This window comes from Telopea speciosissima, chromosome 2 (assembly GCF_018873765.1).
Source record: "Telopea speciosissima isolate NSW1024214 ecotype Mountain lineage chromosome 2, Tspe_v1, whole genome shotgun sequence".
Lineage (NCBI taxonomy): Eukaryota > Viridiplantae > Streptophyta > Magnoliopsida > Proteales > Proteaceae > Telopea > Telopea speciosissima.
In genome coordinates, this window is record NC_057917.1 from 2,792,638 (window position 1) to 2,807,909 (window position 15,272).

At 38.5% G+C, this 15,272-nt stretch overlaps 1 protein-coding gene across 3 annotated transcripts in view; it reads right to left on the minus strand.

Annotated features, from left to right (window-relative positions):
- Positions 1-7,407: 7,407 nt before the first annotated feature.
- Positions 7,408-15,272, minus strand: part of LOC122649803 (protein PIN-LIKES 6) — a 29,351-nt gene continuing 21,486 nt past the window's right edge. For 2 of the 3 annotated variants that reach the window (XM_043843041.1, XM_043843043.1), the window contains 4 exons: positions 8,205-8,257; positions 7,777-7,965; positions 7,564-7,696; positions 7,414-7,526 (listed from right to left, as the gene is read on the minus strand). In XM_043843041.1, the coding sequence (XP_043698976.1) occupies positions 7,575-7,696; positions 7,777-7,965; positions 8,205-8,257 (364 nt within the window). In that variant the 3' untranslated portion in view covers positions 7,414-7,526; positions 7,564-7,574. Of the gene's footprint in view, positions 7,527-7,563; positions 7,697-7,776; positions 7,966-8,204; positions 8,258-15,272 lie in introns of all 3 variants that reach the window. The other variant, XM_043843040.1, reaches the window with a different exon arrangement.

Genomic DNA, 15,272 nt, shown 5'->3' on the forward strand with positions numbered 1-15,272 from the left:
GGGAAACCCCCACCAATCTTACTTACTTCAGATTTCAGAAACAATTCCAATCTGCACACAGAAGAAACACAAACAATGCAAAAACAACAATGAACATCGAATTTGACAAAACCCACAATCCATATCCCTCCGCTTGCCAAACCCCTCTTTGCTTGAAATTCACAAAACCCAAAACCATCATACCCACCTAACAAAATATCTACAAAAAACTTTATCCACTCACCTCAGACGAACAAATCATCTTAAAACTCCAAAAAAAAAAAAGAGGAAAATTTTCATTTTGCTTACCTGAGTATCCTACGGGACTATAATGCACCAGGAACAGGCATCAGGTAAGCACCCATCTATTCTGGCTATACTGCAAGTCAGGTCGTTACAGCCAAGAGGTCGGCAAGTCCTCCAGGCTCCAACCAACCAACGGTGTAAACTTGGAAAGAGGTTGCATTCTCTTCTTCGAAGGCTGCTGCTCACATGGGTGTAAACTGTAAACTGCAACGTAAAGCAAGTGAGTGTGTCTTTACTGGTAGGTATACGTAAGTTGGAATGCCCAAAAGGTCCACAGCCAAAAGCTAGCACCTCTGTTCTTATCCGCAGTTTTGGAATTACTTTCAGTGGGGTATAGGTAAAGATAGACAACCTGTGCATGGTAACAGCACATCTCCTCCAAGGATCCTTTCTTGGATGATGTGGCCAATCTTGCCACATCAGCATATCTATTCTAATATAAGATTGCAGCAGGCTTCAGAGTCCGATTTCAACTCTCCTCTTTCCTTTCCTTGATGGGTAGGGAATGGAAATTGGAGTTGGACCCACGTATTCCTTCTGAACGGTTGTGAACTGTTTTCGTCGGTGAACGGAAACCTAATTCTTATATAAGATTGCAACACACGTTTAACATTCTTCATTTTTGTCGAGTGTATGAGAGCAAGTTGGAGAGGCCATATCAACTCTATCAAGGTGAAGGAGATACCCCTACTCTGCCCTCTGTGGGAACTATGTGAAATCATACTGGCACATATTTTTTTCATGTGATTGGATTAAACATATTTGGGCTATTGATCCGTTAGAATTGAGAACTGAGTTTTTATCTCATACTTCTTTAGAAAATCTTTGCACCTCCTTTTTGCTCAAGTACAAGTTGGATAAACCCACTCTGAGTTGGTTTTTTGAAATCTTCATTATTACCTGCTACTTTATATGGTCTATTAGGAACAAAGTTGTTTATGATTTGGAGAAGGCGGATCCGATCTGGGTCATGAAGAATATAAACTTATAGATATAAGATTTAGCTTTATCCCCACCCCCAATTGCCTCTCAGGATGTTTATCCTCCAGTTGAAGAGATCCTTAGCTTAAATATCTATTCTCATCTGCCTATTTTTGACTTTCCTGTTTTGATCAGTGTAGGATATCAGATCACTGGAGTAGATTCTGTTGGATGGTCTTACCTTATTCTACTGGATGGAAAGCTTATTTTGATTGCTGCAGGTCCCCATGTATCGTTTTATGATATGGAGCCAAAACTATTTAGTATCTGTACAAGTCTTCAGCATGCTCGTCGGTTACAGTTGAAGGTGAAAGAAGTATGGTGCTCGAATCAGCAGATTGCTTATCTTCTTCCATCTCCATCTACTAATCCTTAGCCTTGGCCATTACTTAAATTTCTTTTAGACATTAACTTTATAGGCCAAGAGGGATCCATTTTGTTCGGTGGTCGCTTCTAACCTAGTCAAAATGACTCAGCAATCAAACAATGCATTTGTATATTCTTATCTTAATTCTTAATTTATTTTGATTTTTTTATCATCAAAAAAACAAAAAAACAGGTGAAGGACATACACTTAAACAGAAACGTTGGAAAGAAATAATGGCTTTTTTTTTTTGTTGTTTTTAATGCAAAGATAACGGTTAGACTTGCTTGGACCCAATAGAGGTAAGTGCGTTGCAATTCCTTGAGTTGGTGGGTTCTGTTTAATATCTGTCTTTCAAGAAAAATTATCAAATTACATGTAAAGGAAGTGTCTCACGCATTTAGAATTTGACAATTTTTTTGTAATCAACTCTTAGCTTATTCTTAAAAGGTTTTTAAGACAAGAATATAAAAAGGTTTTCAAAATAAGTTGACAGTCATATATCATTTACATTTTTTGAATATGCATGTGAAATGACATTATTATCCTCATGGGAAAAAAATTATGTCATACTAAGATTGTATTTGGTATGCATTCTTGGAATGTATTATGGGTCGATTTTATATTTTTGGATGATAAAATTAGTTGTTTTTAATTTTTTATCATTCGAAAATGCAAAATCAACCCAGAATGCATTCCAAGAATGTATACCAAACACAACCTAAAGTGGCAAAAAAATAAAATTATAAATTATTTGATCCCTTGAGGCTTGTCAATAAGAAAACCCCTTTACTTAAAACTGGGTTTAGTTTTAAATATTGAATTGGTATTTGTATTGATCTCGTTCAATACCGATATCGATATATATCGAATGTATCAAACTGTTTTATCCTTATAACGTTATTTTTAATAAAAAAAATTGAATTTTAAACAATATCAATATTTGAAACCATGCTAAAGAGAAACACCGTTTTAGACAATTTTATAATTATATTTTGATTTATAAAATTATTCACAATCTTTTTTTTAATCAAGTTACCCAAACTAAACATAATACTTGAGTTAGATATCAAGTATTATGTTTAGTTTGGGTAACTTGATTAAAAAAAAAATTTATAAATCAAAATCCATTTTTGAATAATCATGCAATTTTCTCAAGGGAGAGCTCGCCTTCTTTAACTATTACAATAGAATAACTTCCATATCAATGGTTTGATTGAGATCAATGGCATTTGGATGTTGGGTACATTACATGACGTCCCAAACTGAAAAACTCTATTAAAAAAAAAATTCAAAATTAAGGTACAGAATGCAAAATAATTTCTAGTTGGGTTTTTTTCTTGGTTGGCATATGTATTTGTGCTATATGGAAGAATGATATGGCAATTCCAATTGTTGGATATTAAATTTGAATTGGCTACAACTACTCTATACATTATTGAAAAGTAAATCCTTTGCACTTAGTCTGGAAGGTTGTGTCTTTGAGGAATATGGCAATTTGGCTAAATTCCACCCTATGGTTCGAGGAAACTTGTATTCCAACAATTAGATGTTGTTCACGTTTCAATGAATAAACAATTTTCTACAAGAAAACTAAAATTAACAATAATCTTTGCATACAATTCCCGTCAGACGTGGTTTAACTTTTATGGATAAATAGGTCCTAAGGTACTTTGCTTACATGTCACGTTTTAACCAAAATGAAATTGATCAAGTGGCATTTATTTCACAACTTTTGAAATTTTTGAAAGTCACAGGACAAAAATCTGAGCCATTCACTTTCGTGGCTACTTAGAGTTGGGACATTGCTTTGAAAATCCATTGACTACAAGAAAGTCCATGGGCATACATGGATGGCTAAAATGCAATGATATATGTCAATATACATGAGCACATTTGATTGAATTGAGTCCTGCAATTTGATATGTGGTTAATCCAATCCTAGACTTATCCATCCAACGATCAGAACTGACACATTACAAATTGGTGACACACTCTCATAAGCTTATTAGGAAGCCTCATCCTAATAAACTTTTGCCAACAAAAACCCCAAAATTTGTCAAATCCAAAATGAAATGAAACTGACCCTCATAACTTATTAGTATGTGGGCTGAAACAAAAATTTTGGAAATTAAAATGCAATTCAATTCAACTAAAGTATAAAGAAGTATTGTGTGCTGTTTTAATGGTACCAACAAAATTTTAGTGATGTCAAAACCTAGCCCAAATCGTTAAAACTGACTGAAACCTACTGAAAAACCTAGATTGAACCGAAATCAAAGCGCATCGAATTGACCGGCATTCAAACTGAATCGAATGAAACCGATAAAAAAACCATTGAGTATGAGGTTATGAATAGGTGAGTTGATTATCCATTGATTTCAATATTTGTGAGAAAATTTTTGGTCGTATGCGAAGGAGTTATAAATCAATGAGTATTAGATCATGAATATGAAAATTGATATGTAACAATGCTTCTGTCGATCTTCTTGTTTACTATACAAAATTAGTTGGGCATTTAAATGAATGATTTGATAATAGGGTTCATTTTGCCGTTTCAATATTAGTTATCTTCTCGTCCATTGATTTCAATATTAGTTATCTACCCCTTATAATGATAAGCAATAATTTGATTTGTAACAATTATTTCGCAACAAATTCTATTTATCTATTGATTTCAATATTAGTTATCTTCCCCTTGCAATTCATTGCTCTTGTTTCCGGTTTCAACATGAACACATCAAATCAATTCCCCTTTTCCTGGTTGCTTACTTGTTTGATTTGGGAAGATTTAAAGTGTTTTTACCAATTTTTTCCTCACTATAGATTATTTATGTAAGATTTCATGGTTTAAGCCCGAAACAAATCGATTTAAACCGGTATTAACTCGATACGAAAAACCAAAATAAACCCAAACAAAAACTGATAAAAAATCGAAGTTCTTTAATGGTTTGGTTTTGGTCTCAACGCATTCTCAAACCAAAACCGATTCAGCCAAACCGAAACTGGACTGAACCGACCATTTGACGCCCCTACTAGGGGTGTCAAACGGTTGGTTCGACCCAGTTTTGGAATGAGTGAGACCAAAACCAAACTGTTAAGAAATTTCAGTTTTCGATCGATTTCGGTCCAGTGTGATTTTGATTTATTTTGATTTTTCAATATCAGGTTAATACCGGTTTAGATCGGTTTGTTTTCGGGATCAAACCACAAAATCAAATAAGTAGATAACCATGAATAGGAAAATTGATTTGATGTGTTCATATTATAATCCGAACAAAGAAGAATAAATTGCAAAGAAAAGATAACTAATACCAAATCAATGGATAAAAAAGATTTGTAGTGAAATCATTATTACAAATCATATCATTGTTCGAAGAAATGGGGCATTGAGTATACACAAAGGGACGTCAATGTCCAATAGTCCATCTACAGAAGTTATCATACAGAGCCAAGGGAAGATGAAACAAAGGGCTCGTCAGCAAGCTACTCAACCCAAATCTTTTTCAAAATCTAAGGAGACGACTTCATCAGGTAATGTCGGTAACCTTATTTCCAGCACTAGCAATAGATTTGAAGTGCTTGATAACACGAATTCCTCAATGGAGGTTGAGACTTTAACTGGGCAGCAGGGAAATATTGGTAATTCAAGTATGGAAATGGATGTGGGGTCCTTGGTTGATCTCCCCACTACAGTTCCAAACCGTTCTTAATGATTAATTTTGGATCATGGAATATTAGGGGTCTAAATTCCCCTCAAAAGCAGGCTGCAGTTCGTAGCTGGATTTTTTTATTGCAAATTAGATATTTGTGCTCTTATTGAAACTAGAGTTAAACGGGCTAAAGCCAAGGATGTCCCCCCAATCTCTGTCATTAACCATGAATTGGAAGCTATACTTATTGGTCTGGAAGAGCTACTTAAGAGAAGTTTTGAATATGTAAATATATAGTCTGACTCTAGAAGTGCATTTACTTCATCAAAGGCTCTAAGTCAGCCCCTTGGCAATGTTGGTGGATCATTGACTATTTCAAGAATACCTCGGTAAGTTCAGAAGTGTCACTCTCAAGCATATATATAGGGAGTCTAATCAAGTGGCTGATCATCTTTCCAAGTTGAAGTCATCTATTGGCAGGGAGGAATTCTCTTTTGAGTCTTTGCCCTCTAAGATCCAAGCCTGTATAGTTAGGGATCTCCAGGGATGTAGATATGCTCGTCTAAAATGTAATTAAGAGATCTCTTTTTGTTTTGAGGGCCTGTTATTTTGGCCTTCCCTTTTTTTTTTTTTTTTTTCCTCTCTGTTATTTTATTTAATATAAAGCTTTCCTTTTCCAAAAAAAAAAAATAATCATATCATCGTTTATCATTAATTGTAAGGGAAAAATAACTAATACCAAATCACAAAATGAACCTTACTATCAAATCATTCATTTAACTATCCAACTAATTTTGTATGGTGAACAAGGAGATCAATGAAAGCATTGATACAAATCAATTTCCCTATTCATAACCTTATACTCATTGATTTGTAACAATTCTCCTTATAACCAAAAATTTTCTCACTAATACGGAAATAAATGGATAACCAATTCACCTGTTCTATATCCCAAAAAATAAAAAACCATATTCATAACCTTATACTCAATGATCTTTTATTGATTTCATTCAGTTTGGTTTTTGGTTTGGATATCAGTCGGTTTGATGCAGTCCGGTTTTTAACAGGTCCAATCCTACCCTAGTCCAAACCAATCCTTCTCAGATTGGTTTGGTTCGGTCTGGTTTGGGTTTTTTGGTCGTCTTACCAATTCAGGCTAGGTTTTGACACCCTTACCCCTTTGCCCTTACCAACAAAAAGAAAAGGGATTTTCCGAGATTTATTTTGCCACTAAGTTGACTCTGTTTAGGGCTAGAAGATTCATTGTCTATCTCAACCATCTTAGTTAAAAAAAACACAATCTTATCCTAAGTGCATACAAATCCTCAACTAGGTTTTCAAATCTTTATTTTGCCATTAAGTGAACTCCCTTTGATTTTACCAAAAAAAAATCCTCCCTTTGAGACTAGAAGTTAACATGTGAGCTTGGGACTTTTGGGTCCACCGACCCATAGAATTTCGGCCCCATCCAATCTATTCCATGTATGGTAGTTGAAGCATAAGGTAAAGGGAGACGGGGGGAGTATTTATTTAGGGGAGCTAGCTCAGTGATAGATGGTGGAATTTTGGTGAGCCATATTGTACCACATGGTCGAATTTTTGGTGAGTAGATAGGCCATACGGTCCCAAGCTCAAATGTTATGCTACAAACAAAGAAAGTTGGAAAGTGGTGAAGAAAAACGTTGAAAAACCCAGGACTACCAAATTCCCTCCTGCATTTTCCAACTTCAACCGAAAATTGCATACTGCTTCACCATGAAGTAGTTGAAGCTGCAACCAAGCCCAAGTGTCGAAGATGCTCCGATATAAACTTCCCACAATTACAGCTATTTGGAACTTGGTGGGCAGCAAGCGTTTTCCGGGTCTTTATATTCTCCTAGACATGGCAAGGTCACCATGATACGTTGAACTGAAAAATTCTCGGCTATGCAACTTGGCTGAGTCAAGATCATGTTTCCAGCCATAACCCTACAATTATAACACATAGGAATATACCAAATGCATAGTAACTCCTAATACAAGCCTGTCGGAGGAAAGAAAGAGTACTCGAGAGTGAATAATTGAAAATGGGCAATGAGCAGAACAACCCCCCCCTCTTTTTCTTTTTTTTTTTAAATGACGAAACAGTAAGCCCCTTTAGCGGCTCATAAGCTCTACTATACAGTACTTGTATGTTCAAAGGGCGAATAAAACACCCTAATCACCCTATTCTCAACGATGCTATCAACATAAATTAAAATTAGCTCAGAGGAACAAATGCCATATTGGCACTGTCAAAACCACTTGTGCCCTCAGAATAGTATGCTGAGATATAGAACAATCCACCCAGCCATTGAGAAGACTGCAAAGATGTGAACCCAAAACAGGACAGCAGCAGACTCTCTTCCACACCCTCTTAAACTAGCAACAGCTCCTACAAAACCATAACAATAAATAAACAAATAAATAACACTTCCCACGTTATATATGGTATGTGCTTTAGTGTTTGGTTACCTGAAAGTACCGATGTCGGCATTGTATGCTGGAGGAGGAGAACAAATCGGAACATCTTATCACCAGGTGGGAGAAAGCCAAGCTTATCAGCCAACATAACAATGCCAATCCCAGCAGGAGGGACTAAAACCAACCGCGCAAAAATAATAGCAGCCGTTGTTCTAAATCCAAGCTTTGAACTACCTGGTCCTGCAAGAAAGGAAAGGAGAGTATGTCATTTGGGTGCAGCCCATTGCAAAGGTGTTTGATCAATTAAACACTCCATCTGGTTAGTACTGGGACAAAACATATCAGAAAAGAAAACATCTCAGGTATATTATGTCTAATACATGTAACCTTCCACGATGATTCTATGAAATTTGGTATCTTATAAATACAAAACAATAAGTTAATAATTATGGAAAGAAGAGAGGTAATAATGAACATACCATCTACAAGATTACCGCCCAATGCTAGTAAAATGCATGGAATCATAGCATCCCTGTAGCCACATGCCAAGGTTAGAATAATCAATAGAAGTTGAAATATATTTACCTGAGCTTTAAAAGCACAAGTTAATTAAAAAATATAAGGGACCTGTCAAATACAGTCTGCTCATATCTTTTTGCGTTTTTACAGAAATGTTTAATTAAAGAAGCTGATCAGTGATGAACCAAAGACTTAAGCAGAGCATATGTTCCCCATTTGGTCTAAGGTGACTAGTCTATGTTCCCCATTTGGCCTAAGGTGACTAGTCTATGTGAGGTTCTAATGCTATTTTAGGGGGAAAAAAAAAAATCTTCCTCCAACCACCTTTTTGTCCCCATTACGTAAGTAACCTTTTATACTCGGAAGTCCCCCCCCCCTTTTTTTTTGGCTACCCTTGACAACAATAGGAGGAAACAGCTGAAAGCCCAACCACCACCAACAACAAACACAGCCTTATCCCAACTTAATGGGGTCGGCTACCTGGATCCTAACCAAACAAAGTAGGGAAAACCGAAATGAGATGAGAAATGAAAAAAAGGAAATTGACAAATGAAAGATGGAGTAAAAAGAAAAATAAAAGATAAGTAAGAGGAACGAGGCACAGCCTAGTAAGTCAGGAGAATCTCAGCTAAATGGGGTCTATAACATGGATCCTTGCCCTCCGATAGGCTCTATCCGATGTCATACTTGGTACAAGACCTAAGCAATGCATTTCCTTCCTCACAACTTCTCCTATGGTACATTTAGGCCTGCCCCTAGCTCTTTTAACTCCATCAATCGGGATCATATCACTCCTCCTTACTAGGGTGTCCCTAGAAATCCGTTGAACATGACCATACCACCTCAAACGACTCTCTCGAAGCTTGTCATAGATCGGGGCAACTCCCAAGTTAGCTGTAATCCGCTCATTTCTTACTTTATCCTTCCTAGTTTTCCATCCATCTTAACATCCTCAGCTCTGCTACACAGCTGAACGCCCAACCATGACATCACTCCCAATGATTACAATGTCATCTACATAGACAATCAGGACTGTAATATGGTCACCTGACTTTTTGATAAACAAAGTATGATCAACATTACTTTGTTTATAACCAATTGACACCATGGCTCTATGGAAACGACCAAACCATGTTCTTGGGGACTGTTTCAGACCATATAAAGCTCGCTTTCGCCTACAGACTTTGCCTTGGGTTTTTGGAGAAGTAAATCTATGAGGAATATCCATATATACCTCCTCTTCAAGTTCCCCATAGAGGAAAGCATTCTTCACATCAAGCTGTTGGAGATCCCATCCTTGGGTTAACTGCACATGAGGTAATGACACTGACAGTATTCATTTTGCTATTGGTGCAAACGTTTCCTGATAGTTAATCCCATGTGTCTGAGTGAATTTCCTAGCAACCAGCCTTGCTTTATATCTATCCACATTCCACTGTGCCATGTGCCTTCTATTTGACTGCAAAAACCCACTTACAATCTCTACAGGTTTCTTTCGTGGAGGAAGGTGCACCAGATCCCACGTGTCATTCTCCCAAAATCCCTCATCTCTTCATTCATTGTTTCTTTCCACCTTGAATTAGCTAGTGCTTCCTGCCAGTTATAAGGAAGGGAAACAGATGACAACAAAGAAACAGAGGTATGGAAGGAGGGAGAAAGTGAGTCATATGAAACAACGTTAGAAATGGGATGCTGAGTACAAGTTCTACAGGGTTTACGAATAGCAATTGCCAATTGGTAAGTCAAGACTAGAATCACTAGAAGGAAGAGACTCAGCAGAAGTAGTAGGATCACTAGGAGGACTTGGATCCGGTAGGGATTTAGGAGCAGTGATGGTAGTGGCATCAACTTGCTTAGGTTGCTTATGCCAAGTTCCTCGTGCAAACACCTTTAGAGTGTCATGCTCCCCCTGGGCTAGATACTGCTCCTGTTCCTATCCTGTCATACCCTCCTCAAGTTCAACAAACGAATCTTCCACTGTAGGAACTTCCAATGAGGCAATTAAAGGCACATCTTCACTTGGAGGCTCCCCATGAAGAGGTGCAGCAGAGGGAAAGTAAGTTTCTGACTCATGGAAGACTACATCCATAGTGACAAACATTTTCCGTACAAGAGGATGATAACATTTATAGCACTTTGTGTAGCTGAATAGCCCAGAAAAATACATTGTAGCCCCTTTGGATCAAACTTGCCCGGCACATGATGGTTACGAGCAAATACCACATAGCCAAAAATTCAAGGGGGCACAACAAAAGAAGAAGATCCCATTAAAACCTCAAGGGGCAGCTAGATGCCAATACATGAGAGGGCATCCAATTGATCAGGTATGCTTCCAGAAGCACTACATCACCCCAAAATTGAGGAGGTACAGACATGGCAAACATGAGGGACCTCGCCACTTCCAAGAGATGACGATTCTTGCATTCAACTACATTGTTCTGAGCTGGACGGTCAACGCAACTAGTTTGGTGAATTATGGTTAGATTTTCATATCCAACAGAAATTTAACAGATATTGGATAGTTAAGCGGGTCGAATATGGCTAGGTAATGTAGTCCTATATAGGCAAGGCCTAATAGGAGCCAGGTAAGATCAAAGTTCTGGAACTGTTAGCTAATTAGGTAGATTTGGGGCTGTTTAGGGTAAAACTAGGGTTAGGTTTAGGAATTTGGGTAAGGATTGTATATGGTTTTAGTATGCAGGTTTAGGGGATTATTATGGTATAAAGAAAATAGGATTTGGATAGGTTTAGAAATTCTGCAAATCTAGGGTTAGGGTTAGGGTTTTGGTTTTAGGTTCTAGGCTGTAAACTAGGGTTTAGAGTGGGGTTTTGAGGCTTGGTGATGCAGATTTATCAACAAACCGGGCTTCTTTTATTAGGAATAAGTCTAGCGTTGGGTTACATACATGTTGGGCCTTTGATCCCATGGGTTTCTAATGTAATAGGCCACTTTTATGGGCCTAAAATATGGGTATATAGGTTGCATACGGGATTAGCCCAATACTTATTTTATTTTTATGTTTTTTAATTGAACCGGTTCAAATTGATTGCATCCAATTGGTTCAATTTAAGTGGTCATGTGAAGTAAGTTGGGCTAGATTAGGACTCTATAAGTCCAGCCATATTTTGAGACTATTTCCTTTAGTATTCTAGTTTCCTAGTCAGTTTAAGTTACCTAATAGGTTAGGGATAGGGTTAGGCCTTTCCTTTTTAGTGTCTAAGTCTATTTTTGAGTCTTCTATATAAGTTTGTAAGGGAGGTCAGCATTGAATACAAATTCGATTAATAAAAGTTAGTTTTATGCTTGCTGCCACTGCTGCTGCTCTTTGTGAGTGTATATCCTTGTGGATCTCAAGGTGGATAGGGTGGGTGGACTCCTGCGACTCCTTGCAACGTGAAGATCGGGAGGTTTCTTCAAGTTATCAAGCTGCTGCCATTGTCTCTGCAATCTAGTAAGTTTGAATCTGCAAATTGATTTCAAACCTTCTTCTTCTAATCTGTCCAGCCATTCCCCTTCATTAGACCTAATCCACACCCCCCTCCATCCATCAAACCCTAACCTCTATTAAACCTGCAACTCCTACCTTAACTAGGACTCCTTCATAACTTCAGATCTGTCCATCAGTTTCAAACCAAACTTCCAGCATACATCCCCCACACTTCTCCCTACACTCTATCCAAAACCCAGCTCATAATTCCCACTCTATCCCCTCCATTTCTCCACTCCATTAAAACCCAAAACCTGCAACTCAATTCTGTCCAAAATTGCAGAATTTTAAAACCTTCCCAAATCCTATTATTTATATGCCATAAAAGCACCCTAGACCTACACATTAAAGCCCCATAAACCCCATTGCCATTGTCCAACCCTAACCCTTGGAATTGACCTAAATCCTAGTGTTCTCCATTCGAACCAGCAGCCTCTTTTATTATTTGATCCTGTTGTTTGGCTCCTAGTAGGTCTCCTACCTATCTAGGACTACATTACTGGGTTTTTGGTCGAGTGTAGCTGGCAGTGGGGGAATGGTTCGATCAGAATTTAGAGGTGTTCTGATGGTTAAATAGGTATGGACAGAATTTAGAATGTTTTTAGGGTTTTTGGATTTTGTGGGCAATGAGGGGAATTAGGGTTTAGATGGTCAGATTGGGTTCAAAGTTGGATCATGTGTAGGAGGGAGAGGGAAAGATGTCTGCTGAAAGTTTGGGACAGATCTGATGGCTGGAAGGTGGTTGCTTGAATTTCAAGCTATGGATCGAATGGGGGAAGTTGCAGGTTTAATGGAGGCTAGGGTTTGATGGATGGAGGGGGGTTTGGGTATGATCTAATGAAGGGAATGCTGGGCAGATTGTGAAGGCTAGGTTTGGAGGACTAGAAGAAGAAAGTAATTGCAAAATTAAATAAACTACTTAAATAACACTGATCTCCAACAGTAGCAGATTGAAGAAGAGCTAAGAGAGGATCTCCCGATCTACAAGATGCAAGGAGTCACTGGGGATTCCAGTCCTTCAATCCTTGATATGACTCACAAGGGGGGGGGTCTTGATATGACTCACAAGGCTGGATCTCATAGGAGAGAATAGCAGCAACAAAGGCAGCAAGCATAAAGCTGAGTTTTATTAATCAAATTCGTGTTCAATGCTGGCCTCCTATACAAACTTATATAGAAGACTCAAAAATAGACTTAGACACTAAAAAAGAAAGGCCTAACCCAATCCTTAACCTATTAACTAACTTAAATTGACTAGGAAACTGAAATAGATTCAAAATAGAATCCTAATCCAGCCCAACTAAACAACTAAAAGAAAAACTAATAAAATCACTTAAATTAAGAAGATTTCTCATCAACCAATAGGATATAAGATCCTACTAACCAATAGGAGCTCTTCACTTAAATTGAACCAACTTAAATTGAACCAATTGGATGCAACCAATTTGAACCGGTTCAATTAAAAACATAAAATAAAAACTAAGTATAGAATTGAAATAAACTAAACTAAGGCTCCTACTAAAACCCTAGACTTAGGGTGGCTTCTTTAATTCAAGGAGGCTAGGATCTGCATCAACTCTCCCCGACTTAGAAACATTCATCTCCGATGAATGGGCGAAGTTCAAGCAACACTCCGGCAACTTGGGACTACGCTTCTTGTCTTCAGTAGTGTGAGTCCAAGTGCAATGCTGGTGTGAAGAAACTTGTCCACGAACCTTGTGATGAGGAGAGGGAAGCAACATGTGGGCAGCAGCTTCAACACTTCCCTGGCAGAATTCTGTTGAGGTTAGAACAGTGGGAATATGGTCTTCAAGTCGTGGAGCCTTTTCTTCGAAGAACCAAGGGGGCATCACAAAATCAATGTGTCAACCTCCATAGAGTCTTCAAAATTGATAACCTTCTCATCGAGCTCCACTTCTTCAAGGGCAGCAACTCGCTTATCTTTGCCTTCCTGTGAAATGCTCCCAATTACCTCTTCACAATCAACCACATCATCCATGAAAACTGGAGTAATCATATGGACACCTTGAGCACCACCATCCATATCTTCAAAATAATCTTCTAAGTCATCCTCACTATCAGGGGGTAGTGCATATATGCCTTGCTCATCGTTCCCTTCAGAAGTTTCCTCTGCCTTGGCAGCCACATTAACAGGTCTATGCTTTTGTGGGCATTCTTTGGCATAGTGCCCAAGCTCATTGCAGTGGAAACACTTGTGGGGTTCATTGCTGTCCATGGGAGCTTTACCTTTATGATCAGCATGGAGGGGTTGTAGGGCGGGAAGAACTACCAACAGAGTAGCCTGATCGAGTAGGACCAGCAGCAGAGTTTCCAGCTCGATTGTGACTAATGGTAGTAGACTTGACTGCTGAAAAAGTTTTGTTGGTACTTTCAGTGGAGGAATCGAATCTTCTATTTCCAACCAATAATTCTTCAGCCTTCAATGCCTTCCTGAAACAGTCCTTGATGTCCAGAACATCAGCAACTCCAATACCCCTAATAATGTCTGATCTCAATCCCAGCCGGAATCGAGACAGCATCTGAGTATCACTTTCTCTAGTGTCAGTACGAGAAGAAAGAGCGTCGAACTTCTGCATATATTCGGATATAGACATAGTCCCTTGCCGTAGGGAGTTGAGTTGATCTTGCAGTTGATCTCTGTAGTGTCTAGGCAAATATTTCTCTTTCAAATCATACCTCATATCTTCCCAATTAGTAGGTGCAACACCCTCACGTTCCATGTCCCTCTATGTCTTTCGCCACCATTCTCGGGCAGGGCCAATCAACTTGGTACGTGCCAGTCTCATCTTTCGATCTTCAGGCAAGTCATACCAGTCAAAATAATCATCCAGGGCAGCAAGCCAGTCATAGAACACCTGGGGATCACTGTGCCCATTAAACTCCTTCAGCTCGAGTTTGACCTTCTACGTATCGTACCTCCTATTAGTAGCTTCATCTCCAGTGAAGTAGGATCTCATATATTCCTCAAAGTTAGGTCTTCGAGGTTCTTCTCTAATTCTGTCCCTGTCTTCTCTGTAGTCATCTCTGTCATGCCTACGTCGATCTCTGTATACTCTGTCATGTCTTCTTTTGTCCCTGTGATCTCCACAGTTCCTGGAGTGATCTCTGTAATCTCTATGACCTCTGGAATGATTTCTGTGATGTCGGTTCCTTCCCAGAGTTCCATGTACCTCCGAGTGAACTTGAAACCTGTCATCCTCTACATACAGAGGGTTGTTTACAAGAGGCACAATCTGCCTTTGTTCCTTCACTAACATTCTCTCATTGAGAACTTGCTGATCTGCCGAGAGCTTCTTGAGCATATCCATCATTGCAGTCATGGGATCAGGTGGGGGTGGTAGTACTGGATCAACAACAGGGTTGCCATGTTCGTCCATGGCTCTGATACCAATTTAATGCAGTCCTATATAGGCAAGGCCTAATAGGAGCCAGGTAAGATCAGAGTTCTGGAACTGTTTGCTAATTAGGCAGATTTGGGGTTGTTTAGGGTAAAACTAGGGTTAGGTTTAGGAATTTGGG